The sequence below is a fragment of the Microtus oregoni genome, unplaced genomic scaffold (assembly GCF_018167655.1).
Source record: "Microtus oregoni isolate MIOR12 unplaced genomic scaffold, Mior012 000006F_ref0000085, whole genome shotgun sequence".
NCBI classification, from domain to species: Eukaryota; Metazoa; Chordata; class Mammalia; order Rodentia; family Cricetidae; genus Microtus; species Microtus oregoni.
In genome coordinates, this window is record NW_024543065.1 from 46,165,497 (window position 1) to 46,192,862 (window position 27,366).

Below are 27,366 nucleotides of genomic sequence, written 5' to 3' on the forward strand. Positions count from 1 at the left end.
CATTATCGTTAAGAAAATTCAAGGTTAATAAAGCATTATGCAATTTATTTTGGGTGATATTTTCCATCCCTTTCTGTTTATTCAGGATATCCTTTGTAGTATCATTTGACCTTTCTATAACTGCCTAATCTGTAGGAATATTTGATATACCTGTAATATGCTCTTTATTATAATAAGCAAAAAAACATTTGATTTTCATAGATACATATGTTGGACCATTGTCTGTCTATGCAGGTATACCCATGATGGCCATAACTTTCAATAAATGTGGAATACTCCCGTTTACTGATATTTAAGCCTATACTTATCTACCATCCACTTCCAATAGTTTAATCTTTTATTAGGAATCATAATTTAAAAGCATAATATAAAGGAACATCACACTTTGAAATCAATGAATAATTATTTTTAATAAAAGCTTTATTGAGACATAATTCACATAATGTTCAATTCATCCATTTACATTTTTGTAATTCTCCAGGTGTGGAAGCACACTTAAAATCTCAGCAAACAGGAGGACTGCTACAAGTTTGAAGCCAGCCTGGTTGATGTGTAAAGAACCTATTCCAAATAATAGAGAGAGATGAAAATTTAGTGACCTGTAGCATATTAATGGGGTCTTACAGGTTTTTCAAGTTATTTTTAATTAAACATATTTGCACAAAAAGGGCACTTGAGAGCAGGTGCACACAGAGACCATAGGTATTGGTTCCCCTAGAGCTGGAATCACAGGTAGCTGTCAGCTGCCTGACATGGGTTCTGGCAACCGGGCTGGGTCCTCTGGAGGAGAAATGGGTACTCTGAAACACTGAGCTGCCTCCACAGCCCCACCTAATAAATTTTAGACCTTCAACTCCCCAGAAAGATATGCTGCACCCATTACGCTACATTCCTCACACCCAATCTACCCTCAAAATGATTTCCCCTCAAAAAACCATTAGTTTAATATGCCTTCATGGGATTGCTTCTTCATATATTAGAATATTAAAATAGACTATTTACTTTATCTAGTTTCCTTAACTCAGCATAGCATTCTGGGAACTTATCCATATAATAAACCCTGTTTTATATCATTTTACATTTATTTCTTATTGCCAAATAATGTCCTAGTGATGAGAAAGTCATACCAAATATTCATATACTGATAAACGTTTAGGTTGTTTGAACTCTTACTACATTAATAGTATTTCCCTGAAGATTCATTTATGATCTTGGCAGACATGTGTTTATTATCATGCATACATATATCTAAGAGTGAGATTGTAAATCACATACAAATTCTGCACAGGAACAGCCAGTGAAGAGATCAATGCACACTACTGAAGCTCTCAGAACAAAGAGAGACCAGTGATCTGCCTGTCAGTTCCTCACACCCTCAGAAACGCTTCACATCCTCATCACCTCATCACGCTTTCACACTCTTGCATATGGAGGACTGTGTGTGCTTCGGGTGGCAAGAGGAAGTCACAGAACAAATTAGTGAAATCAGCCCTCTCCTTCAGACATGTGGGTCCTGAGTATCAAATTCAGGTTGTCATGCTTAGTGGCAAGCATGTTGAGCCACTGAGCCACCTTGTCTTCTCCATTTTATAAACTTTCTACAAATGTCAGCAGTACATATGGAGAGAGAATTGTAAAAGACTTCTATGTGTCTGCTATCAAATCGATAGTCAGGAGTGTTTTGTTCTGAGTGTCTTACTCTTACGTTGATAGTTGCTTTAAATACCTTTGGATCCACACAGAAACAGTGAGCCAAAACCATACGGTTGGTCCTAGTGGGACCCCGTCAAGGACTAGGTCATGAATCCTTGTGGTGCAGACCTGGGGAGACACCTTCTCTGGAGCATCTCACTCTGCCTATTTTGCTGTGACTGGTGGCCTTGCCTTAGCCAAGCAGACATGTTCCTCTCTGGTCTCAGCAAGATGATGTAACACTTGGGGATGAAGATGCCACCCAGAAGGCCAGCTGTGGAGGCCAGGATGGAGAAGATCTCTACAGCCACAGTGGATTTGCCCCTGGCACTGTGGTACAGGGGCAGGAACGCTGTCCAGACACTGCAGAAGAGCAGCATGCTAAAGGCCAGGAACTTAGTCTCATTGAAGACATCTGGCAGGCCCCTGGCCAGAAAAGCCACAGAGAAGGTACCCCCTGCCAGGAACCCCAAGTAGCCCAGCACACAGAAGAAGATGGTGCCAGAGCCCTCCTGGCACTGGATGACAATGTGCTGGGGCTCCGAGACCATATCCCTGTCTGGGAATGGTGGGGAGGTGGCCAGCCAGACCCCACAAAGAACAACCTGTGTGAAGGAAGCGATGAGGACCACTGAGGTGGAAGCCCCAGGGCTCAGGCACACCTGGATCCTGGCCCCTGGCCTGGTGACCCTGAAGGCCAGGACCACTGTGAGAGTCTTGGCCAGAACAGAGGAGACGGCCACCGTGAACACCACAGCAAAGGTCGTCTGGCGCAGGAGGCACGTGAGGACACTGGGGCGGCCAAGGAACAGCAAGGCACACAGGGCACAGAGGGAAAGGGAGATCAGCAGGAAGTAGCTGAGGGTTCTGTTGTTGGCCCTGACCACGGGGCTGTCCCTGTGCTTCAGGAACACTCCCAGAACCAGGACAGCCAGACCAGCCAGGAAGAGTGCCACCAAAGCCAGCATGAATCCCAGAGGTTCCTCAAAGGCCAGGAAGATCTCTGTCCTGGGCAGGCAGCGGTCTCTGGTGTGGCTCGTGTACTGCTCCTTTGGGCACAGGAGACATCTCTTCATGTCTACGGGAGACACAGACACCATTTCTGCAACACTGTGCCAACTGCACCAGCTCGGAAGGAAGGTGCCCCAAGCACTCCCTGCCCTTACAGCCCTTCCATCCAGTCATGCATTTATGAATTATTCTTGGTGACCAGGGCTGGGATGGATGATATTAGAGGCAGAGACACAAAGAAAAAAAGCTACATTTCTGTTTCTGTTTTATGTGAGGGTTTTTGTATCTGTCTTCATTGTCTCATGGAACTCAGGCTGAGTAGCAGAGGGTGGCCATGAACTCCTAAGCCTCCTTCCTCAACTTCTTAAGTGCTGTGATTATACACCTGCACCACTATACCTAACCTATGTTATGTGTGCAGGTTTGTGTGTGCACACATGTTTATAAGTGGATGCACATGCTTGTCAAGACCAGACATTTAACATGTGACATAATTCCTCAATCATTCCCCTAACTTATATTTCTAATCAAACATATTTTTATATTTTGTTTGTGTGAGTATATGTGTGGCCTCAGGCATGCCCTGGTTTGCTAGTGGAGGTCAACACAACTTTGATGAACTTGGGGTTCTCTTTCTACAATTTGGGTCCCAGGGCCTGAACTTATGCTTTCAGGGTTGACAGTGAATGCTTTAACTGATAGGCCGGGTAACCACTCTCCACAGCTTCTTCTTTTGTAATTACTTCTTTTATTTTGCTTGTTGACTGTTTTGTTACTACATATCTTTTGAAACCATGTGCATGTCTGGAATGTGCAGAAGTCAGAAGATATCATCAGTTCCCCTATAACTGGAGTTTACTTGGTTGTGATCCACCATGTGGTGTTTCTAACTGCTGAGCTACCTCTATAGGCCTCTTTTCACTTTACTTTTTAAGACAGCATCTCTTACTCAGCCTAGAGATCGCTGAGTTGACTACACTCTCAGGCCACAATGCACAAAGATCCTCCTGTCTCTGTCCCATGGGTGCTGAGATTAAAGGTCTCTTGTGTGAGTTCTTAACAGTTCATTTCTTTGCAACAGGACCAGTAATTGGTCAAATTAACAAATGTTTTACACTGCGCTATGTGCCCAAAACTCATTGTTGACATCCTGCAACTACGCACCTTAAAATGAGATATATTTCTCATGGGTAAACTGGAGATGAGTAACAAAGGTTAAATGAGGTCTCCAGGTTAAATTAGGTACACACTAACTCCAACAGTGCAGCTAATCTACTAAGAAGGTGGAGCTGGAGCTGGGGGTGGTTGCACAAGACTTTAATCTCATAATTTAATTTTAGGGGCAGAGGCAAGTAGACTTCTACTAGTTCGGTGGAAGATTGATAAATGTAGTGACTTCCAAGTCAGCCAGGACTGCAAGCAGAGACAGTGACTCAAAACCAAACAACAGGCCAAAAAAAGACACACACACATGCTCACACATAAACACATACACACTCACACACACAAACACACATAACAACAATGAAATGAGAGCACCCAGTGAGGATATTCTCTTCCAAGGCCTCACACAACACCAACTCTGGTGAAAACTTGGCTTTGCTTTCCAACTTTTAGAAAGGTAAAGGAATAACTTCTGTAGCTGAAATAGTAGGGAATGTGGTGGTCCATTGCCACTAAACTTCTGGGATTAATCCCACTAATACAAAGCAAGAAGAAAGTCACAAAAGGACATCCGCCATGCTATTCCAATTTTAGGAGGTTTGAAAAGCAAGTGAAATCATCAGTGTTAGCAAAAGCTAGGGTTCTAACTACACAACAACTAGAAGCTTGTGGAAGCAGTTTATGCCTGTTTCTTGATCAGGGGTCAAGGATGTGCAGTGTTTGATAGAGGAGAATTCTTCTGCATTCTAATTATGTGTGGCATGCTTGTCTTTTAGGATAAAGCATTTACCTAACAATATCTCTTAGCAGAGCTCTGGCTGGTGTTCCATGGGACAGCAAGGACTGCACGGTGTTTTGGAGGATGGGTGTGGGGGTTTGACTTAGAATAGCCCCAAAGTCTCATATATTTAAATGATTTCTTCCTACCTGGTAGATGTTGGAGATGGATAGGGAGGTGGAACATTGTGGGATGACGGGTATCACTGTGGGTAGTCTTGAAAGTTCAGACTCACACACCTGGCCCACTCTCCACCTCACTGCCTGCCTGCTGCCTGTAGATCAGAATGGAAACTCTCAGCTACTGCCTGGCACCATGCTTCCTGCCATGATGGTCACGAACTAAGTAAGCCCCCAGTTAAAGCCTTTTCGTTTAGAAGTCTCCTTGGTCATGGTGTCTCTTCAGAGCAGTGGGACAGTAACTAAGACAATGGAGGCTCAAAATCCCCTTTGGTCCCTCAGATTCCAGATCCACATGTCCTTACCTTTTTTGTCTGCAAACTGTCCCTCGGGGCAGGGACTGCAATCAAAACAGCATTGGGGCGCTCCCAGCCTGGGCACTTGGCTGAACCCTGGAAGGCAGCTTTCACTGCAGACAGAGGTGGGCACCTAGTAACAGTGAGAATAGTGTCACTGGTGACTCTTTAGGGATACAGATGCTTGACCTCACCCTAAGAACCAGAACAGGAAAATTCCCTCTCAGCCCACTAGATGAGATGCCTTTCAGAAAACATGTCTACCCGAAGAGATGCCAGACTGGAAAGGTGCCTTTGAGTGTAATAAACAAAGAGCTACATGTGATTTACTTGGCTAAGGGATTAAATACATAGCTAAAAAGTTTGATGTGTTGTCTCTCCAGTCTCTCTGGGGCTCCTGCATCAACAATTGAAGATATGGGGGCAGGAGAGAAGGAGACTAGGTGAAAACTACAGACTGCTCTTCCAGAAGATCAGGGTTCAATTCCCAGAAACAATATAGCAGCTCACACTGTAATTACAGTGAGTTCCAAAGGATCCACTGCCCTCCTCTAGCCTGCACAGACACCAGTACACAAATATAGATGCAGGGAAACATGCATACATGCAAAATAAAATTTAAACAATAATTTGGGTATTGACAGCCACTACAAAAGTCCACATAGCCTGGGTATGATTTTCTTGATGCCTTCAGATTTCTTCTTTTTCTGAAACTACAGTCAGCCCTGTGGCTACATCATGGACTCCATTTATAACTCAAAAGATGTAGTTGTCTCTTTTCCTTTCCTCTGTCTCCCTCTGTGAAGCTGTTGCGATTTACAGTTTGACTGCCCTGGTGTGATTCACTTAAACTGTCATAACAAAGCATCATCTAACCTCAGTAAGCAGAATTGCAGCTACTGATTCGCCAAACACAAACAAACACACACACAAACACACGCAGAGAGAGAGAGAGAGAGAGAGAGAGAGAGAGAGAGAGAGAGAGACTCTCACACATTCACAGCACACTCAGTAGCCCTCTCATTTACCTGGGACCTGCCAAGGATGACTCAGTTTATCTTAGCATAGCTCTACCTCCAGGCAAGGATTATGAAGAAGGAAGTGTGGGGTGCTGACCCTTCCCAGATCAAGACCATTGAAAAGTTCTTCAACGGAGTCCTGAAAACACATAGTGTGTGTCTTTCTTTCATACTTGAGAAATCCAAGAATGGGAATCTCATTCTCATGTGGAAAACCTTAAGGCCACCATTGACTGGAGAGGCCACCCGAATGAAGTTAGATAAAGTTGCAGAGGAGGAGACTCTTTCTTCACTGGCACAGGACAGAAAGCTGAGACTGCGCACATAGACATAACTAACACAACACTGTTTCTAATCTTGTTAATTAATGTCATGGTTTGAATCTCAAATGTTTCCCAAAACCTCTTGTGTTGGACCACTGGCCACCTGACTGTGGGTATGTAAAGAATGATTGAATATTGATGCTACAATAGTTTCATTGTAATTGGCCAAAATAAGCTCATACAGAGAGGCACTATGGGGGATTTGACTTTGTTAAAAGAAGTGTGTCAATGTGGGGGTGGATTTGGGGTATCATATGTGCTCAAGACACACCCAGTGACCCAGTTCACCTCTTGTAGCCTATAGGTCAAGATTTAGGACTTTCAGTTCCTTCTCCAGGACCATGTCTGCCTACATGCCACCGTGTTGCACCAAGATGATAATGAATCAATCTCTGAAAATGGAAGCCACCACGATGGAGTGTTTTTCCTTTATAGGAGATGTTGGTGTCATAGTATCTCTTCATAGCAATAGAAACCTTAAATAAGACAGAAGTTTTCCTGAAAAATGGGTATTGAAGTGATAGGCCTGGTAAACCTTCTGCTTCAATAAACATGGACCATGGGACAGTGGATTAGAAAAGCAGTAGAAAATTTTAAGTGATGCTTACTGCTACTATTGCCATACTACTAGGAGCATAGAAGAACAAGGGGCTGAGTGTGATTAGATTAACTGTTGACAGAGCTCAAGAAGTTTCAGAAGAAAGGAATATTAATGTATTGCCTAGAGAATGTTCTTGGGATATTAAGGTGAAGAGTATGGCTGCTGTTTGCACTAGTCCACAGAGTCTGCCTGAGGCTAAATTGAAGAGTTTTGGATTACTTTCATTGGCAGTAAAAATAAAATCTCAAAACAGCATAATATAGACCCTGTCATGTGGCTATTAGTATTAACTCTAATGAAAATCTCTAATGAAAAGGAGCAAGTTGAGCAAGGAAAAATACAAAATGTAAAATTTGAAGAGAAAAGAAATATCATGAACTGGCATAGAGCTAAATCCTGTGTTCAACGTAATAAACAGATTAAGAAATGGAATAAAGTGAATGGGGAACTCAGGTCAAGATCTCACAAAGACAAACATCTAAATAGCAAAAACAAATTAAAGAGAGGCTTAGGACCAGGAATAATGGTGTATGTGTTTAATTCCAGAACTCAGAAAGCAGAGGTGGCAGATCTCTGAGTTTGAGGCCAGTCTAGTCTAAAGATCCAGTCTTAGGACAGTCAAACTTAGGCAGTTAATGGAACCATCAGAATCATACAGATGGTAAAGATGTAATTGAATGAGGGGCCCAACTGCAGTAAGCAACAGAACTTGGCAGTTTGGCCATGTGGTTCTGGCATTAAGGATAGCAGAGAGAGGTTATGGAGTTTGCCTCTAAGACTAAAGAAAGCGGATGAGGCATGTGGCAGGGAGTCCCTGGATGAAGGACTGGAGGGACCATTGCATGAAGCTTTGAAGGTGAAGCCTGAATTGCCTTGGAGAACCCAGGATGTTAGAGTTGCCAGAGCCATAGGAAACCCGTTGAGGAGAGCTGCTAACAAGAAGTGGAACCAGCCAAAGAAAGACAAGAGTGTTGTCGTCAACAAAGCTAAAAGAAGTTGGAGTTCTGCAGAGCATTTTAACATCTTGCATGAAGATACAGAGTTTGTCCAGCTAGTTTTCCATCTTGCCTTGTTCCAGTATTTCTTCTCTATGCTCCCTTTTAACATTTTTGAACAGTAATGTATATCTTGTCATTATATACTGGAAGAATGTGACCTATGTTTTAACTTTGATTTTATATGAGATTACAGTTAAGAGATTGCATGAATCTCAGAAGAGACTGAATTTTGGACTTTTAAACATGTATCAGCTGTGATAAACAGTGAGAACTTTGGACAATGGGCTAAATGCAGTTTTTATTATAATATTGTCACAAATTTAGAAGGCCAGGATATGGAATGTGGTGGTTAGAATGTAAATGGCCCACATAAACTCATAGGAAGAGGAACTATTAGGAGGCATGGCTAAGTTGGAGAAGGTGTGGCCTTGTTGGAGCAAGTATATCATTGTGGGGGTGAGCCTTGGGGTATCATATATGCTCAAGTCATCCCAAGTGACATAGTTCACTTCCTGTTCCTACAGGTCAAGTTGTAGAACTCTCGGCTCCTTTCTCCAGCATGATTTCTGCCTATATGTCACCATGTCCCATAAGAATGAATTTAGACTAAATAAACCTCTGAAAATGTAAGCCACCTCATTAAATGCTTTTCCTTTATAAGAGGTGCCTGGCTGTAGTGTCTCTTGATACTAAAATAAACCCTAAGTAAGAGAATGCCTCTGACAAGATCAATGGATTAATTCCTCAATGGATTCGCAATCTGATAAATTAGTATACCTATTAGAAATAGAACATGGGACTAGGTTTGGGGTAGTGGGACACGGAGACTATGCACTGGTAAGATGTCACTTGTGTTACAGTCTAATCTAATAAGATCCCTGCCACCTCACATCCTGAACCACATGCCCTCATCAGCAAATTCTCCCACCACACATGTCTGCTGCACTGCATGACACACTGCCTCAATCACACACACCCAAAGCAATTGATACATCTGACCCTGAATCCCTCAAACCATGAGACGATTAAAACTTTTCCTCACTTCTCAGGTATTTATCATTGTGGCTGAAATAAACTAACACAGTAAGTAAACTGATGGTCTATGGAAAGGTTAACTGAGATACCATTATCTTCCTCTTCTCAGAGCAGGTCCTGAACACAGACACTGAATATTTTTCCAAGGTAGTACCAGCTACAGACTCTCATTGTATTTTGTACATCTTGTATGTCCAACTTCCCCCGCCCCATTTCCATAAGTGTGGGTGGTGTAAATATGTATGCATGCATTTGTACATCTATGTGGACTTGTGTTCATGTATAAACAAGCACATGTGGAGGCCCAAGGTTAATGCTGGGAATCATCCTCAATTGTTTTGCACTGTGTTCACTGAGGCAGAGGCTCAAAGGAAAACCCAGAGTTCACTGATACAGCTAGTCTTACTGGTCAGTTTTCTCTGGGCATCTCCTTGTTTCCATCCTCCAGGGATGAAATTACAGGTGAGACCCACTGCCCACTCAGCATGTACAAGTGTTCTGGAGATCCAAAGTCTGGTTCTTGAACATGTATACAAAACAATTTGACCACTGAGCAATATCCCAAACCCACCTTTTATATTTTCCTTTTGCTGGTGAATCAATATCATTCAGAGAAATATCTCTAATGAGATAAACAGTATAGCCAGTTATAACTGACTGACCCAATCCAGAGACTCATCAACTTGGTGCTGAAGTAGCAATGAAGACGTCTGAACTGAAATTTCCCTGACTTTAACACACTAGGATAAGTTCATCACTGCATTCAGGAAACTCACTTGAATTTCCTCCTTCAAATGGACCATCATTTTGTTCCCCAAAGAGACTTGAGGGTCTATGATTCCTACATGGACTGAACGGAATACACCCTCAGTGGTCTTCTGTCCTTGGAATATGTCAAAGTGTGTCACCAAATCTCCATTGGCATCAAATATAATTTCACTTCCATCAGGAGTCTTGAAGTGCACATTCCAAAGAGCTTGAAGCAGCTGAGGAAAGAAGGGAGACATTGTAGACCAGCCAGGGGCAGTCTGGAGTCTTGTCCAAAACACCACAGTCCATTCATCTCTGCAGTGAGACAGAGTCACTTCAACCAAGGATTGGCACCATTGGGCATATGGTAGGTCAAGTATGTGTGATATATTCAGGAACTCACAAATATCTTTCTCTCTCCCTTTCTCTCTCACTCTCTCTGTATGTGTGTGTGGTATGTCTGTGTGTGTGTCTGTGTTACTGTATGTGTGTGTGTGTGTGTGTCTGTGTCTCTGTAGATAACAGAAACCGTGTCACTAACACAGATAAGAATAATGGGCTAATGTAAGTTAAAAGAGTTAATAAGATGCCTGAGCAAATGAGACAATCAGTTTATAGTTAAGTTATATGTCTGTGTGATTTCTTTGGGAAGTAAATGTTGTCAAACCAGGCAGGACAGAAACCCAGACAACAAATGGTGCCCAACATGTGAACAACTGCATCCACATAAAGCCTGAAAGAGCACAGGAAGTAATTCTAGACATAAAATAATAGAGTTAATCATGTCTTACTGATAGCAGGATTTTCTCAGGTGGGCTCTGCTTGTTAGAGGCAAGCGCTCTCATTTAATAGAGGCTTCCTGACTCAGCTTTAGCTGCAAAAGCGTGCAGCTCTTTAAAGAGGTCCTGACAAGAAACACTTAAATGGTGTTGCTGAAAAGCTGACCGCATGCTTTCTCCTGGTGGCAGGAACCTTGAAACGCCATAGAGTCGTGGCAATAAACATGGCCAAAGCCAGTACATCCACAATGACACTAGAATCTCATAAAGCTAAGGAATGGGCTGGATCCAGCCATCAAAGCCATGGCTTTAATCCTACCCATATTGCTTAGCAAATTAAAGACTCATTTAGTCAGAAAAAGAGAGAGAGATACAGAGATTCAAAGAGGAAGAAAACCTCTAAATGGTTTACAGTGTGTTAAAAAATAAATGCAGGCTTGGAAAAAAAGGTTAAAGTCCTTAAAATAAGAAAGAAAGAGTACTTGGGTGTGGTACTACACACCTTTAATCCCAACAGTTGGGAGACAGAGGCAGGCAGACCTCTGTGAAATCAAGGTATGGTTGCATATGCCTTTAATCCCAAAGCCTGAGAGGCAGAGGCAGACACATCTCTGTGAATACAAGGTGTGGTAGCACACACCTTTAATCCAAGCACTTGGGAAGGAGAGGAAAGTGGATCTCTGTGAGTTCAAGGACAGCCTGGTCTACAGTGGGACTTCCAAAACAGTCAAAGATACAAAGAGAACCTGTCTCAAAAAGCAAAACATTAAAAATAAAGATAAAAGAAATAGAGGTTAAAATAAAGCCGTATAAAGATGAAAAATACACAGAGAGTCTGGATACTGTATGTTATTATGCTCTCTTTGAATTGTTTGAATGCTGAGGAAGAAGCAACAGCTGCTAAAAGATATTTGCTTATAAATGCTGCTGAATTAATTCAAGATAGGTATTTTGAAAACACCTTGACTTAAAAATTTAAGGCAAAAGGTACGTTACTTTGTCGAAGAGATTTTGTTTTTGTTTCCACAGGAAATGAGAGGATGAGGATTCATTCTGAGTTAAGAAAAATCAGGTTTGATCAAGAAAGACCACCTGAGAAATCTCCAGTAGGACCAGATGGCCCAGATGTCTGAGTTCAACATCCAGAACAGATTCAAGACTTTTGCCTGAGTTGATCAAGACTCACAGGATACTCCAGTCAGGACTCAATCATAATACTAAATTTTCTTTAGGTCCCCATAAGATTATCATCACCTGAGGAGTTCCATCTGGACGGGAACGGTTCCTGCTTCTAACTGAGGAGCTACACCCAGAGAGTCAGTCACAACAAAGACTGGACCAAGACACCAGGCCTCTCCTGGCTCCATTTGAAGGAAGACATGGGAAGGCGCCAATGCATGAATTCCTCCAACAACCTGAAAGGCAACATGACATCACCAGAATCCAGGGATCCACAAATAAGAAGAATTGTACACCCTATTCCAGAAGAATTAGAAGAAATTGACTCAAAAATGAATTTTATGAAAATAATAGAGGACCTTAAACAGGGGGTGAAAAACTGCCATAAACAATTAGAGACTACAAGATTATCAGCACCATCCACCAGCAGGAAGCAGCCTGAAAAACTACACCCACATTCCAACAATAGGACTATGGATGTCCTTGGGTTTTTTTAAAAAGAGAGAGAGAGAAGTGGTAAGGGACAATCGTCTATATTCTGTCAATGATGTGTTAAATAAGAACTGATTGGCCAGTAGCCAGGCAGGAAGTATAGTCGTGACAACCAGACAGGAAGTAGAGGCAGGTCAAGGAGAACAGGAGAATTCTGGGAAGAGGGAAACTCCCTCTGGAGTCCTGTCCAGCACAGAAGAAACAAGATTTGACTACACCACTGAAAAAGGTATTGAGCCATATGGCTAACACAGATAAGAGTAATGGGCTATTATAATTTATAAATGTTAATAAGAAGCCTGACCTAATGGGCTAAACACTTTATAGTTAATGTAGACCTCTGTGTGATTTCTTTTGGACTTAATGATTGTGAGAACCAGGCCAGTTAGAAACTCAGACAACTCACACTGTATAAACAGAGGACACCTCTCAAGAATGTTCTCTCCTTCTGCTGCCATGTGAGATTTGGGAATCCAACTAAAGCTTGAGGACAAGTCCTTTGCCCATGGAGCCATCTCAGCAGCCATAAATTTAAACCAAAAACATGACAATGTGGTTTCTGCTCCAGGGTCTCATTTGGGTGTGCCTTATTGTCCTCAGTCTTCCCATCACACTCAGAAGACTTCAAACTCTAGGAAGACCTCCACAGACTGGGTCAACTCACCTAGACTGCCCAATGACTCCATCCAGTCTCCCACAGTTCATCAGTCCCAGCCCAGTGGCTCTGCTGTTTGTCTCTATTCACGGCCCTGACATGCTGGAACTGCTATCTGCAATGCTATCATTTTTACCCATGGTGAGACTTTTCATCCTCTTGTCTGGAACTCAGATACTTGCTGACAGAGAAAAATACCCCAGCCTTTCACTTCCCTTCACTTGTTCATACTCAGTCTACTTTATATCCTCACCATTAAGTATTCACAGACAGCTTGACACTTACGTGTTTTAATTTTGTGATAAAATCTTCCTTAGTAGTCCAGATTGGCCTCAACATTCTGTGTGCTAGCATGATAAACATGGGCCTCCAAGCCTGACCTTCTGCAAATTGTAATCTGTCACCCCCAGTCAAATGACAAAAATTATCACTGTTCCTCCTGTTTACAACCATATGTATGTTCATCAGGCACACACTATATACTCAGGTTATCTGAGTGATGGTAATGAAAACACACCTCCTCTTTGGCCACCGTTCTCACTGTGTACCTCATCAGTGAGCAATATGTCTTCCAGGGGCCTCTTATATATCTTGAACTAAGATACCATGAGCAGCTACAAAAAGATGGATAGATGATAGATAGATAGATAGATAGATAGATAGATAGATAGATAGATAGATAGATGATGGATAGATGGATGAGGTGGATGATGAATAGGTGGATGTATGCATGGATGGATAGGTGGATCAATCGATGGATGGATGGATCAATGGAAATACAAAGAGACAGGCAGGTGGACAGATAGATAGACAAAGACTCAGGGGAAAATGACCAACATACATTATATACATGTATGAAATTATCAATAATATTTAAATAGAATAATAAGTAAGGGCTTTGGATATGGCTCAGTGGTTAAAGCATTTGTCATAAGCCTGAGGATCAGACTTAAAAACACAGAAGCCACCTAAATTTCAGGTGGATGTGTCAGCCATTCTCTAATTACATTCTCAGAACACAGAGATAGGAGATGCATGAAAAAGCTGACTTCCGAGACTAGCCACATCAGCAAGTTCTGGAATTGAGTGAGAAACCATGCCCCAAAAAATAAGATGGAAGAATGATTGAAAGGTGATTCATTGTCATCCTCAGATATTCCCACAAGTATGTACAAGTGAGTGCACATCCCACCCACATGTGCCTGCATGCCCACAAACATGTGCCCATATACATGTACCATACACGAAAAAATAAAAAATAAATGGCATTTGATATCTGGTTGAAATTCTGATTTGCAGCACATCTATACTAAAAGTCATCCACTGTTTATCAAAGCTTAAATTTGGGGTATTAAAAACTCTATGATGTGGGATGCCCTTCTGTATGCATTAAATATGTATTGATCTTATTGGTTGACGAAAAAAGCTACTTTGGCCTATGGCCAGGCAGAATATAGTCAGTCAGGAAACCCAAGCTAAATACAGGAAGAAAGAAGCAAGAATGCAGACAGATGCCAGCAGCTGACAAAGCAGCAAGATGTGAAGTCAAGCCACAAACTCATGGTAAAATATAAAATAGATATGGGTTCATTTCAAAGTAAGAGCTAGTTAATAATAAGGTTAAGCTGATAAATCAAAATTTATAATTAATATAAGCCTCTGAGAGTTTATTCAGGAACTGATGGAAAGAAAAAAAAAACTCCACTTACCTGTTTACTGTTATGTGAAATACTAATTTTACTAGGCATCCTGATGGTGCTAAATCAGGCAAGCCACAGGAACTGAACACTTCTGAGAAGAAATTCAGATGGCCAAAAACACTTAAGGTCATGCTCAACCTCCTTAGCGATCAGGGAATGCAAATCAAAAAAACTTTGAGATACCATCTTACACCTGTCAGAATGTCTAAAATCAAAAACACCAATGATAGCCTTTGCTGGAGAGGTTATGGAGTAAGGGGTACACTCATCCATTGCTGGTGGGAATGCAAACTTGTGCGACCATTTTGGAAATCAGTGTGGCGATTTCTCAGGAAATTCAGGATCAACCCACTCCAAGACCCAATAATACCACTCTTGGGAAAATATCCAAGAGGTGCCCTATCATATGACAAAAGCATTTGTTCAACTATGTTCTTAGCAGCATTATTTGTAATAGCCAGAACCTGGAAACAACCTATATGCCCTTCCACGGAAGACTGGGTGAAGAAGGTGTGGAATATATATACTCTATATATTAGAGTACTACTCAGCGGTAAAAAACAATGACATTGTGAATTTTGCATGCAAATGCATGGAAATAGAAAACACTATCCTGAGTGAGATAACCCAGACACAAAATATGAACATGGGATGTACTCACTCATAATTGGTTTCTAGCCATAAATAAAGGACATTGAGCCTATAATCTGTGATCCTAGAGAAGCTAAATAAGAAGGTAAACCCAAAGAAAAACATACAGTCATCCGCCTGGATATGGGAAGTAGACAAGATTGCCGGGCAAAAACTGGGAACTTGGGGGGTGAGGAGGGATGGGGGTAAGGGGAAATAGGGTGAGAAAAGTGAGAAGGGGAGGATGGTGGGAACTTGGGGCAATGGGATGGTTGGGATAAAGGAAGGGATATGGGAGCAGGGAAGTATATATCCTACTTAAGGGAGCCATCTTAGGGTTGGCAAGAGACTTAACTCTAGAGGGGCTCGTAGGTGTCCAGGGAGATGTCCCCAGCTAGTACCTTGGGCAAATGAGGAGAGGGAACCTGAAATGACCCTATCCTATAGCCATACTGATGAATATCTTGCATATCACCTTAGAATCTTCTTCTGGCGATGGATGGAGATAAAGACAGAGACCCACATTGTAGCACCAGACTGAACTCCCAAGGTCCAAATGAGGAGCAGAAGGAGGGAGAACATGAGCAAGGAAGACAAGACAGCGAGGGGGGCACCCACCCACTGATACGGTAGGGCTGATATAATGGGAGTTCACCAAGGCGAACTGAACTGGGACTGAATAAGCATGGGATAGAACCAGACTCTCTGATCATGATGGACAATAAAGGCTGATGAGAAGCCAAGGACAATGGCACTAAGTTTTGATCCTTCTGAATGAACTGGCTTTGTGGGAGCCTAGCCTTTTTAGGTGCTCACCTTCCTGGACCTGGATGGAGGGGGGAGCACTGTGGACTTCCCACAGGGCAGGGAATCCGGACTGCTCTTCAGACTTGAGAGGGAGGGGAAATGGAGTGGGGGGGGGAGAGATAGGAGTGGGGAGAGGGAGAGAGGAGTGGGGGGAGGGGAAGAGAAGTGGGGAGAGGAGGAGAGAAATGGGAGGCGAGGAGGAGGCAGAAATTTTATTAACAAAAAAATTTAAAAAAAGAAAATAAATAAAAGTAAGAGCTAGTTAATAATAAGGTTAAGCTAATAGATCAAACTTTCATAATTAATATAAACCTCTGAGTGTTTATTCAGGAACTGCTGGACAGGAAAAAAACACTTACATATTTACTGTTATGTGAAATACTAATTTTACTAGGCTTCCTGTTTCGGTTAAATCAGGCGACCGACAGGAATGGGACTGTTCTGAGATCCCACACATGGCATGGATTCCTTGGCAACTGTTCCTTCTAAGAAGCCTCTCAGTAACAAGTATGAAACATCCTTGCTAAAGCATACAGTCAGCTGCACCTCTATAGCTTAGTCAGAGACAATGTCCTCTTCCCCAACCATCCCGGAGTCACGGACTGCAAACAGTCTCTCTCACCTGCCAGGGCTGGAAGTCCTGGGAATCTGTACTTTTCCCACCTTGCTGTCCACTGGTTATCATGTCTTGCAGGGCATGGGCAATGCTGTAGACAGCTGTGTAAGCAGCATCAATTTGACTCGCTTCTGGGAAAGGATACTGCTTGTTTATCAGACTCTCATTCCCTGAGCACAGCTGGACATCCTCTGTCACTGTGCTGCTCTGGTGGGGCCATGTGCAATCAAAGGTGATCTCCCAAAACTTCTTTATAAACATGTCTTCTGGAGTCTGGCTGGGGCGTAGGTTAGCAAGGAACTCTGGGAAGCCAGTAGCCCTGCTGCTGTGATACAGAAGGCCAAATGTGCCAAACAGTACCAGGGAAATGCCTGGAATGGACAGGGCAAGTGCCATGTGCGTACTGTTTTTGCTGACCCAGACCTGCCCTGAGATAGTGACACCCAGTAGACGGCGAAGAATGATTTGGATGTTAGAATTACTTAGGAAAACTAGAACAACCCTGGCTGTGCATTTCTGCATCTTCTGGACAATCTCTCCAATCTTCCCCATGGACTCATGGGAAGGGACATGGAGGGTGAACTCAATGCACACACCAGCTGGACTCAGCTCCTGATTGGCCAGAGAGCTGGCCTGCTGCCCAAAGTCATCATCATGGGCCAGAATGATCACCCAGGACCACTGAAAGTGAATGATCAGCTGGGTCACTGCACGGCAAGATGTGAGGTCACTAGTCACAGTCCGAAGGAAAGATGGGAACTGGATCTTGTCACTGAGGCTGGGTAGTGAGGACGAATAACTGACCTGTCAAAGAAAAATCAGACAATAGAGGGTGAATGAGACTGGGACTTATGCATAGGCTGATGATCTGGTTTGAAGGTGGGAAGGAGAGGGCTAGAGACATGGCTCAGCAGTTCAGAGCCCTTGTTCTTCTTGTAGAAGACCCAAGTTCAAGTCCTAGCACACACCAGGTGGCTCACATCTCCCTATAACTCCAGATCCAGGAAATCTGATACCCTTTTCTGGCTTTCTCCTACAACTATGGCATAGACTCACATATATAAACATACACATAAATGTATATTAATTTTAAAACACAAATAATTTTTAAGAAAGGACTTGAGCATCCTGTATTGTGATGGTCCTACAATCAGCTGTGGCCTCTCCCTGGCTGCTCATCCCAGACACAGCCCTTTGGCTTCAGGAATGAAGCTCAAAACTTCAATGAATGAGGCCTTACCTGCTCTCCTCTCAGTATCTGTCTTCACCTACATCCTCATATTTGGTTCCTGCACCTCAGTTAGGATTAGTGTGACTCTCTGGTTAGCACACAGCTGTGATGTTGTTCTTTTTCATTTTCGTGTGTGTGTGTGTGTGTGTGTGTGTGTGTGTTGTCTGGCAGTACATGTGTGGAGGTCAGTGAACAAATCGTGGGAACTAGTTCTCTTCCACCAAATGGGTTCCAGGGGTTCAAACTCAAGTCGTCAGACTTGGATAGCATCTTTACACCATCAGCCATCTTGCTGTCCCTAGTAGGAACCAATGGGTCCCAGGTAGAACCAACAGGCACAAACAATGATCAGCTGTTATCACACCACCACTGTGAGTCTTTCCAGCTTCCAGACAAATAGGAGCCTGATTTGTCAAGTTGTTGAGGAAGAGGTGATGCCATGTTTTCAAAAGAGAGATTTCTAGAAGATGTGATAACTGGGGATCAGGGTCTGTGTTTCTTTTGAGGGACATAGAATGTGGCTGCTCAGCATCAGGGTATGAGTGCAAAACCTTCTCCTGCCACTACAAGATGAGGAAAAGACTTATTGTCTCAACACAGAGGCCCTAGTGGTTCATATGCAGGGATAAGGCTGACTCAGTCTCATTCGTGTGGTCATGACAGCCTATGCAATAAAATAGAAGATATTCAGTAAGTTTTGATTACAGACAAAGATCATTTTTGTATAAGCTTACTCCATTAAAGACATTAAGAACTAATAACAAATTATAGTTTATGTAAATGTAAAGGTAGACTATAAATAATTCAATCTTTCCTTAATATTCAAATTTGTATTATTTTCCATGCATGAGTGTTTTGACTGTACGTATACATGATTGCGCACCACAGGTGTGTCTTGTGCCCTTGGAGGACAGAAGAACTTCCATTAATGGAAAAGGAGTTACAGATACTTATGAGCCAACATGTGGGTGCTGGCAATTGAAAGGGGGTCCACTAGAAGAACAGACAGTGCTCTTAACCTCTGAACAATTTCTCCAGTTCCTGAAACTGAAATTTAACTGAACCTTTTCAGGCAGCCCAACAAGTTTACCAATTAGAAGCTCTTGAGGTGTGTTTAATATATTAATTTTCTGTTCCGGACACGATAGAGCATGGCACTTAGGATTCAGAGGAAAGAGGGAAACAGAAGTTCAAGCCTGGGCTACATGGAGAGTTGCTGTCTCAACACAAACACACACACATAAACACACACATATACACATATACATACACACACACAAACCTGAAATAACATAAAAGAATCTTTCTTTTGTACATGACACGATACACAGAGCTAGAAATGGAGACTTTAATCATTAAGATACACCAAATTGTGATGGGATGCATATATGCTTAAAGGTTAAAAACACCGGCTGAAAAATCCTGAGAATAGGGCTCAGATCCCAGTACCCACATAACAAGATAGGCATCCCATTCATGACTACAACATCAGCTCAAAACAGGGTGCAGTCAGGATGTTTGATGGAAGGTACTTCCAGCCTAACCAAGGAAATATGTGTCCTAAATTGAGGGAGAGATCCTGCCTCAAAGTGATAAGTGGAGAGGGAAAAGTAGGCCATCAGATGGCCTCTTACAGCCTCGATACCTGTGCAAGGGTTCACACACTTGCACACACACACACACACACACACACACACAGAGAGAGAGAGAGAGAGGGAGAGACATATACTCAAGGACACATATGCATAAGCTATGCCAGAATTTCAAAGAAAGAAATAAACCTTCCTTCAGCCAGGCTTGGTGAAACACACCTACAATGGAGCATTGGGAGGCTGAGGCATGAGAATGGATCTTCAATTTCAAGGCCATCCTATTCTACATAGTGAGTTCTAAGCAAGTTAGGTTTTCTGGTTAAGCCTCTGTCTCAAGAAACACAATTACAAACTTTACAGAACTCTACAGTTCAGAAGCACTTTAGTAAGAACCTATTTTAAGAAAATTATAGATAAAACTTTGGAAACAATTTTGTGAATTGTTTGGTCCCCGCCTCATAGGACTTGGAAAGCCGATCTGGCAAGAAAAAAATGTAAAAATGTGAGTCACACAGAGAAACTGGAATTTACTCCAATTTAGAGATTTCATAGGGAAAAGCAAATGGATTTAAATCATAATTTTCATACAATTTTTATGTTAAAAAGTAAAGCTGAATATATATACATATCTATTTGTGTCTGTATATATGCATATACAGAGAGAGAGAAAGGGCCTCATGTAGCCAAGGCTAGCCTCAATATCAATATATAGCTAAGAATAATATGGCCCACTGGATGCTCCTGTCTCTACCTCTTGACTGCTGTATTACAACAGCACTAGAGATAAGAACCAGGGCCTTGTGTGCTAAGCAAATGCTCTAGCAATAGAGTCACATCCCAGAGCCTTAGGGACTATGATGGTGTGAATCTGACATGTTACCAGAAGGTTCACATGCTGGACACTTGATTTACGAAGATGAGCTTCTGGAAAGTGATTGAATCATGAGAGCTCTGATGTGATCAAATGGAGTCATAGTGGTGGCATTTTATAGACCCCATGGAAAGCAGATTGAAGGAATCAGATCTCTGGAGCTGTGCCCTGGTGACTCTGTCTCTCTCCTCCTGACCACTGGAGTGTCTGTCCCTCCGCACATTTCTGCCATGAAGCTCTGTGTTAGCACAGGCACAGAAACAGAGGCATCTGATGACGCGGGTGTGAAACTGCAGAAATTCAACCAAAAGAAATCTTTCCTCTCCTAAGCTGTTTCTTTCAGGCATGTCTGTCACAGCAAGGAAAGTCTAATAAGAATTTTAGTGATTGAATAAATGGTTCAACAGAGTTGTCAATTGATCCAGCAATTTTATCTACATTGCTAAAATAATCGAAAGTATAGGAACATAAAAAACCCTATAGTCAAATATTCCCAGAGCCAGTATGCATGAGAGCTGCAAAGAGGAAGCAACTGTGGTAGTGATGGCTCACTGGTGTGAGAGAAACATGTGACAAGGAGCAACGTTAGGGAGGAAGAGCTGACTTAGGCTCACGGTTTGGGAAAATACAATCCATGGGGTGGTGTACACATGGCAAAGGACATCTCCATGGAAGCAGATATGGCCCTGGTATAACAGGAAGCAGAGAATATACAGAAAATGGGACCACCAATTTTAGCCTGAATCCCTACCTCCTCCAGTGGCTCTCCTACTAAAGGTTTAAAAACCTTCTAAGAAAGGCCCAGGCCTGGGTGATAAATCTACAAACACATGAGCATATTTCATATTCAGGTAAAGGAACTGATAAAAGGATAAACAATACATGGCCTTTACATGCAAAAGATTATAAGTATTCTTAAGGAGAGAAATGTTGGCACTTGCTACAACATGGATGAACCTTAAGGCATGTTCAGTGAAAGAAGCCAGGCCAGACACCTACCTATAGTGTGAATCCAGTCATGTAAAATGAACAGAAAAACCAAATCCACAGACACAGAAGTTAGATTAGAGGTTACTTCAGATTAGGAATGATGGGATGTGGTGCCAATGGGCTTGCTTGAAGGAGGTGTCTCTTTGCAGGAAAAAGAACATGTTCCAAATCACCTACGGTAATCATGCTAAGATATAAGTCACTAAATCATTCAACTTAAATAGATAAATTATCCTGAAGTCACCTCTTCAAAACTATAAACTGATAGGTTTGCCATAAATGGCCACCCTGTGGGAATGACAATAATGGGTGGGTTGATGGGAAAATCCAAGAGGTAGAAGAGACTATTGGCATGAGCTCAATTTTCTAGACTCAAATCTCAGCTCTGCTAGCTACAGCCAGGTGAGATGACTGATGAGCTGTTTTTTTTTATTTTCTTTGTTTTTTGTCTGTTTGTTTTCTCATTGAGCTGGAAAGATGTCTCCGCAGGTAAAGATGTTTACCACCAAGTCTGGAAAACTGTGTTTACTTCCCCGAACCAACATAGAGGAAAAAACTGACTGGCAAAAGGTGTCTTCAAACATGCAAATGGGCACAATGGCACTGGCATTGAGTATTCACACAAAACACACATAATAATAATAATAATAATAATAATAATAATAATAATCACTGTAGAAATGGTTCAATGGTTAACAGTACTTACTACTATTTCAGAGAACTGAGTTTCAATTCCCAGCACCCTTGTGGAAGTGATAAAACATCTGCAATGCCCTCCTAGGGAATTCCATGTCCTCCTCTGATTTCCATGGGTATAAGGCACACATGTAGTACATGTGTGCACATAAATATATACATAGATGCATGTATACACACATATGTGTGTATAAATATTTACATATGTGCATATATGTATATGTACATGTGTATGTATACATGAAGGCAAAATACTAATACACATAAAATAAAAATAAATAAACCTTTAAAAATATTTCTTAAATGAAAAAGAAATGTTCTCAGCTTCCTGGTCAATGAGAGGGATGCTAGGTCTCTCTAAACTATCTTTATCTGTATATGGATGGGAACCATGTTGGACATGGAAAATACTTTCAGGGAGCCTGGCTCAACAGCAGAGCTGCTCACGCCTGTGGCCATCACCATCCGTTTCTCTATCATCATTAAGGGACTGCACTACATTCATGAAGGAAGAAGGCTTGAGTAACTCACCTGGGGAAACTTGTACAGCCCCAGAAGTCTGGCCATGGAGACAGACAGGGATGACCGTGTGTCCCCAACCAGAGCAGCCTGAGGAGTGCCATGCTGGCAGGTATAGTTGGGGATGGGCTCCTCCTGCCTCGAGAGAAAGCTCATTGTCTCATAGACGGCTCCATGCACTGAGTCCCCAGAGTTTCGAATGGAGAAGCCCAGAGTCAAATTGGGCAACAAGTGAGCACTCCTATTGATCTCCTCGATGGCAAAGACGAAACTCTGGGCCACCCGGTAGCCCCACTTGGAAACGCTGAGGGAAAGACAAGCCCACATTTATCCCTCATGATAAAAGTTCATGGTAAACTGAACACGAATAAACACACGGACTCGAGAGATACAAGTAGAACAACATCTGCACAAGTATTTCTACATAGATGTGCAGAAGAGCACAGTTCAGGATACTCAAAGGGGAGCCAGAGGGTATGTGGAGCCAGTAATCAGAGGGGACAGTTTCAGAAGACAGAATGGATAACTGAAGATCTATTGAATTAGCTGGGTGTGGTGGCACACTTGTTTAATCCCAGCACTCTGGATGCAGAGCCAAATCCAGGTACCAAGAGCTAGCTATATAAATAAAATCTTTGTCCCATCCAAACAAAGAAAAAAATTATTGCACGGTATGCTTGGTTAGAATTAACAGTAACTAACATCTATTTCAGAATTGCTCATAGTAAGAGCCAGAAGACAGGGAGAAGAGATCTGAAATGCTGTCTTTGGTACAGGATTTGGACATAACAGACATGTGAGCCTGCCTAAAGCCAATCGTGCATGGGAAATTTTCATCTGTGGCCCTACAATTCCCTGTTGAACTATTCGCAATGGATGTATTCTGGGGAAAAGACACTCATTGTAGTCAGTCATGTTCCCAACAGGTGAACCCACAAACTTCAGTACACAGTTCCAGACCTGCAGCCATATAGACAGCCTTGGGTAAAATTGGAGGGTCACAGCTGGGTCGGGTGGTGCATGCCTTTAATCCCAGAAGAGAAGAGGCACAGCAAGCTAATCTTTATGAGTCTGAGGCTAGCCTAGACTACAGAGTGAGTGCCAGAACTGTCAGGGCTACACAGAGAAAAACTATAAAAAAAAACAGAAAAATGAAAAATGGAGTTTGAGGTCAGCCTGGTCTACAGAGCAAATTCTAGAATAGTCAAGCTTAGGCAGGAAAGGCCAGAAATCTGGGGAAGATGTAATTGAATATGAGGACCATGTTCCAGCCTCAGCAAGCAGCAGAACTTGGCAGTTTCGGGCACATGGTTCTGGCTTTAGAGTTAAGGAGAGAAGAAAGGCACTATGGAACCTTCTCCATGACTAAGGAAAGCTGCTGAGGACAGGCAGGTGTCCTTGAATGGAGGCCTAAGGAGGCCACTGCATGAAGCTGTGAAGTTGAACCCTGGAATTTCTTGGAGAACCCACGATGTTGGAAATGTCAGAGTCATGAGGTTCCTGCTGAACAAAGCTACAAACAGGGAATGGAACCAACCCAAGAGAAACAAGTGTGTTGCAGGAAACAAAGCTAAAATGAGTTGGAGATCTGAAGAGGGTTTGGACATCAGACATGGAGGTGCAGAGTTTGGAGTTTGCCCACCTGGTTTTCTGTCTTGCTCTGGTCCATTATTTCCTCACTATGTTCCCTCTCTTATGCTTTGGAATGGTGCCATTGTATGCTTGAAATATATGATCTGCTTTTGGATGTTGATTTTGTAGGTAATTACAGTTAAGACATTGCATGAATCTTATAAGAGACTTTGAACTTTAGACTTTTAAAGAAGTTTGTAACTGTAGTAGACTATGGGTACTTTTGAAGATGGACTGAATGCATTTTTGCATTATGATATGGCTACAAGTTTTTGGGGTGAGGGAGTGGAATGTGATGTTTTGAAATAAAATGGCCCCCAAATTAAGGGGCACTACTTGAATGATTTTGTTAGAATAGCTGTGGTCTTGTATGAGGGAGAGTGTCACTTTAGAAGCAGGCTTTAAGGTTTCCGTATGCTCAAGCCATGCCCAGTGAGACTGTCTACTTCCTGTTGCCTGCATAACAAGATATATCAGCCACTTCTCCAGCACCACATCTGCCAGCATTAAAGTTTGGAGGCAGGAAGATACTCAGTTCTAGTCTAGCCTCATGATCACAGTATAACCCTATCTCAAAAAAGAAAAAAAAAACTCAAATAAAAAGAAAACTCAAAAGCAAGCCATTGGAGCCAGTGTGTTGCCTTGTGCTTGCAGTCCTGTTTTTGAGGGCTAGCCTGAACTACACAAGGAGTTCCAGAGTAGTCGGAACATAAACTGAGATACTATCTCAAAAAAAGTAATATAAATGATTTCAAGTGGGAAAACACAGTAATATAAATCTCTTGCATTTGTGACTGAATGAAAATAATAGATGTTACTTTAAAAAAGCACTCTTAAATGGTTTTTGACGCAGGTCTCATCGTGTACCTCAATCTTGCCTGGAACTAACAATACTCCTGCCTCAGCTTCCTGAGTGATAAGAATACAGCCATGTGTCCTATGCTCAATTAAAAGCAATAAAGCTAAATACAAACATTTCAAAAATAAATAATAACAAAAAAGCTTGTTTTAGAAACTACAGTATATTACAAAAGCTGGAATGATTATATCCAAAAGTGGAACTGTTCATATGGCTAACATCATGAGCTGGATCTCCAGGACCTCATGGACTGAATGTGGTGGTGCAGCCCATCATCTCATCACTGGGAATGGGGAGGCTGGAGATCAGAAATTTAAGGTCATCTTTGACTACCTAGTGAATTGCAGAGTACATGATGCTTAGAAAAAAATAACAAGCAAACGAAACACAGCACAGAGAAATCACGGGGATGATAAATGATGAAAATCTATTATTTACACATTAATCCATTCAGCAAACACACCTATATAGATGCTATTTTAAGAACCTTGGATATACAAAAGAATCAAGAAGCCCCACCTGGCCTACGGAGGGCAGACATTACACCCACTACATGAGCACCTATACTTCAGTCCAGTACAAACAACAAGGACAGACAGACAGAGGTGATGTCAAAGGAGAGCAACAGAGCTTCTGCATGGATACACAGAGAAACGTGGTAGCCATCTATCTGGGACTCTGAGAAACAACCCCTATCCAAGGCTTCACACAACCTTGTAAAGCTTCTTCTGGGTTTCAGAGACTCCCATTCCACATCTAACACTTACTCTGAAGTCAGCAGTCCAGATGGTGGGACAGTGAAGTCAGACAGGGTTCCAATAGAGAGATCAAAGATGGAGAAGCTGCCCCCCACCATTACATCCCCAGGACGGTCAAAGTGACGCCTCTGCCTTGGTAAAAGCCAGGCTCTTGGTGAGGAAAAAGCAGACACAGAGACACAGCCAAAGACAACAGGAAAGAGAATACACAGCCACATGCCTGCTGGGCACCAGGCAATCAGTGACAAGACAGCCTTATATGGAGCAGTAGCCTGCAGTGAAGGGGCTTTTATATGGGAGAAAGTTCTTGATTAAGGGCCTAAAGCTAAGACCACACTGGGAATTCTAGGTTTGCTGACTGTGAGAAGAATATTGTTCACTACATGATGGAGGAGGGTGACCACTAAATCCCAGAGTCATTAAAAGTTTTATTCCCTTCTCCTGGGTCTTCTTAGACTCTTTGCATCCAAGGTCACAGTTTTGGGCATCATTTGTTGACTGCACGAAAGGCAACAATGGGTCTGATTGTCTCCTGAGGGACTTGCAAGCCCAGGAGCAGCTGTGCTCAGGACAATGTTTGGTAGCGAAACCCCTGGTGAGTACAAGAAGCAAACAGCCCAGTAACTGAAGTGGAATATTTAGTACATTGTTCACACTCTACAGCCCCTGAATACACCCCACCCCATGTGTCTCCCCTGTGTTGATCCACTATGTTCTGGGTGATTTTTGCTGTTTCTTAAGAAATTTTCAGAAAAGTTTATCTAGCACAATTTGGAAATACATACAACCAAACATCAGAAAGCAATACCCATGTCTTTGTAGAGCCATTACTCATCTTCCCAAGGTACAGAGCCTTTTTTCTATGATTTGAAAACAGATTTCAAGGATGCCAAGGTGGTGTTCAGGTAAATTCACTTGATACACAAGCCTGATGGCCTGTGTGTGATACCAAAAATCAGCATAAAGTTAGAAGGAGACCCCACCCCATCCTTCAAAACCTGCAAGCTACAAGTCCCACTCTACCCCAAACACTTCTATCCCCAGTGACCTCAGAGAAACTCTTAAACACAGGCTCCAACTACAGAGCAAAATCCGAGAGGAACGCTGAAGAACAAGGTGTAACTGCACAAAGAGGACAAAGAGAGTGAATTGAGAGAGTAAACAAAGAGAATGAGCCAAGGGAGACCTCAGCAGCTCACTGAGACAAAGACAGTGACAGTACAGAGTAGACTCAGAACAGTTCCCAAAGACACAGACAGCAACTGCAAGGATGGGACTAAGAGGCAAAACACTGCCAGCACCAAGTAGAGGAAGAGATGGGTAGATGTCAATGGAAATCAACATGGTAATACCAGGACTCAGTATCATACAACATGAAGATTTGATTATCCTAACCCAGAAGTCAGAAAACAAAATGATTTGAAATTTAACTTTATGGTAATGATGGCGATCTTCAAAGAGGAAATGAAAAAATCCCTCAAAGAAATGGAGGAAAAAAGAAACAAAAAATTGGA

At 42.3% G+C, this 27,366-nt stretch overlaps 1 protein-coding gene across 1 annotated transcript; it reads right to left on the reverse strand.

Moving 5' to 3' along the window:
- Positions 1-1,793: 1,793 nt before the first annotated feature.
- Positions 1,794-26,070, reverse strand: LOC121449895 (vomeronasal type-2 receptor 26-like). Its single transcript, XM_041654557.1, has 6 exons — positions 25,862-26,070; positions 22,616-22,907; positions 16,711-17,508; positions 9,873-10,082; positions 5,130-5,253; positions 1,794-2,770 (listed from the first exon to the last, which is right to left on the reverse strand). Exons 1-6 carry the CDS (start codon positions 26,068-26,070, stop codon positions 1,794-1,796), a joined length of 2,610 nt encoding a protein of 869 aa, XP_041510491.1.
- Positions 26,071-27,366: the final 1,296 nt, after the last annotated feature.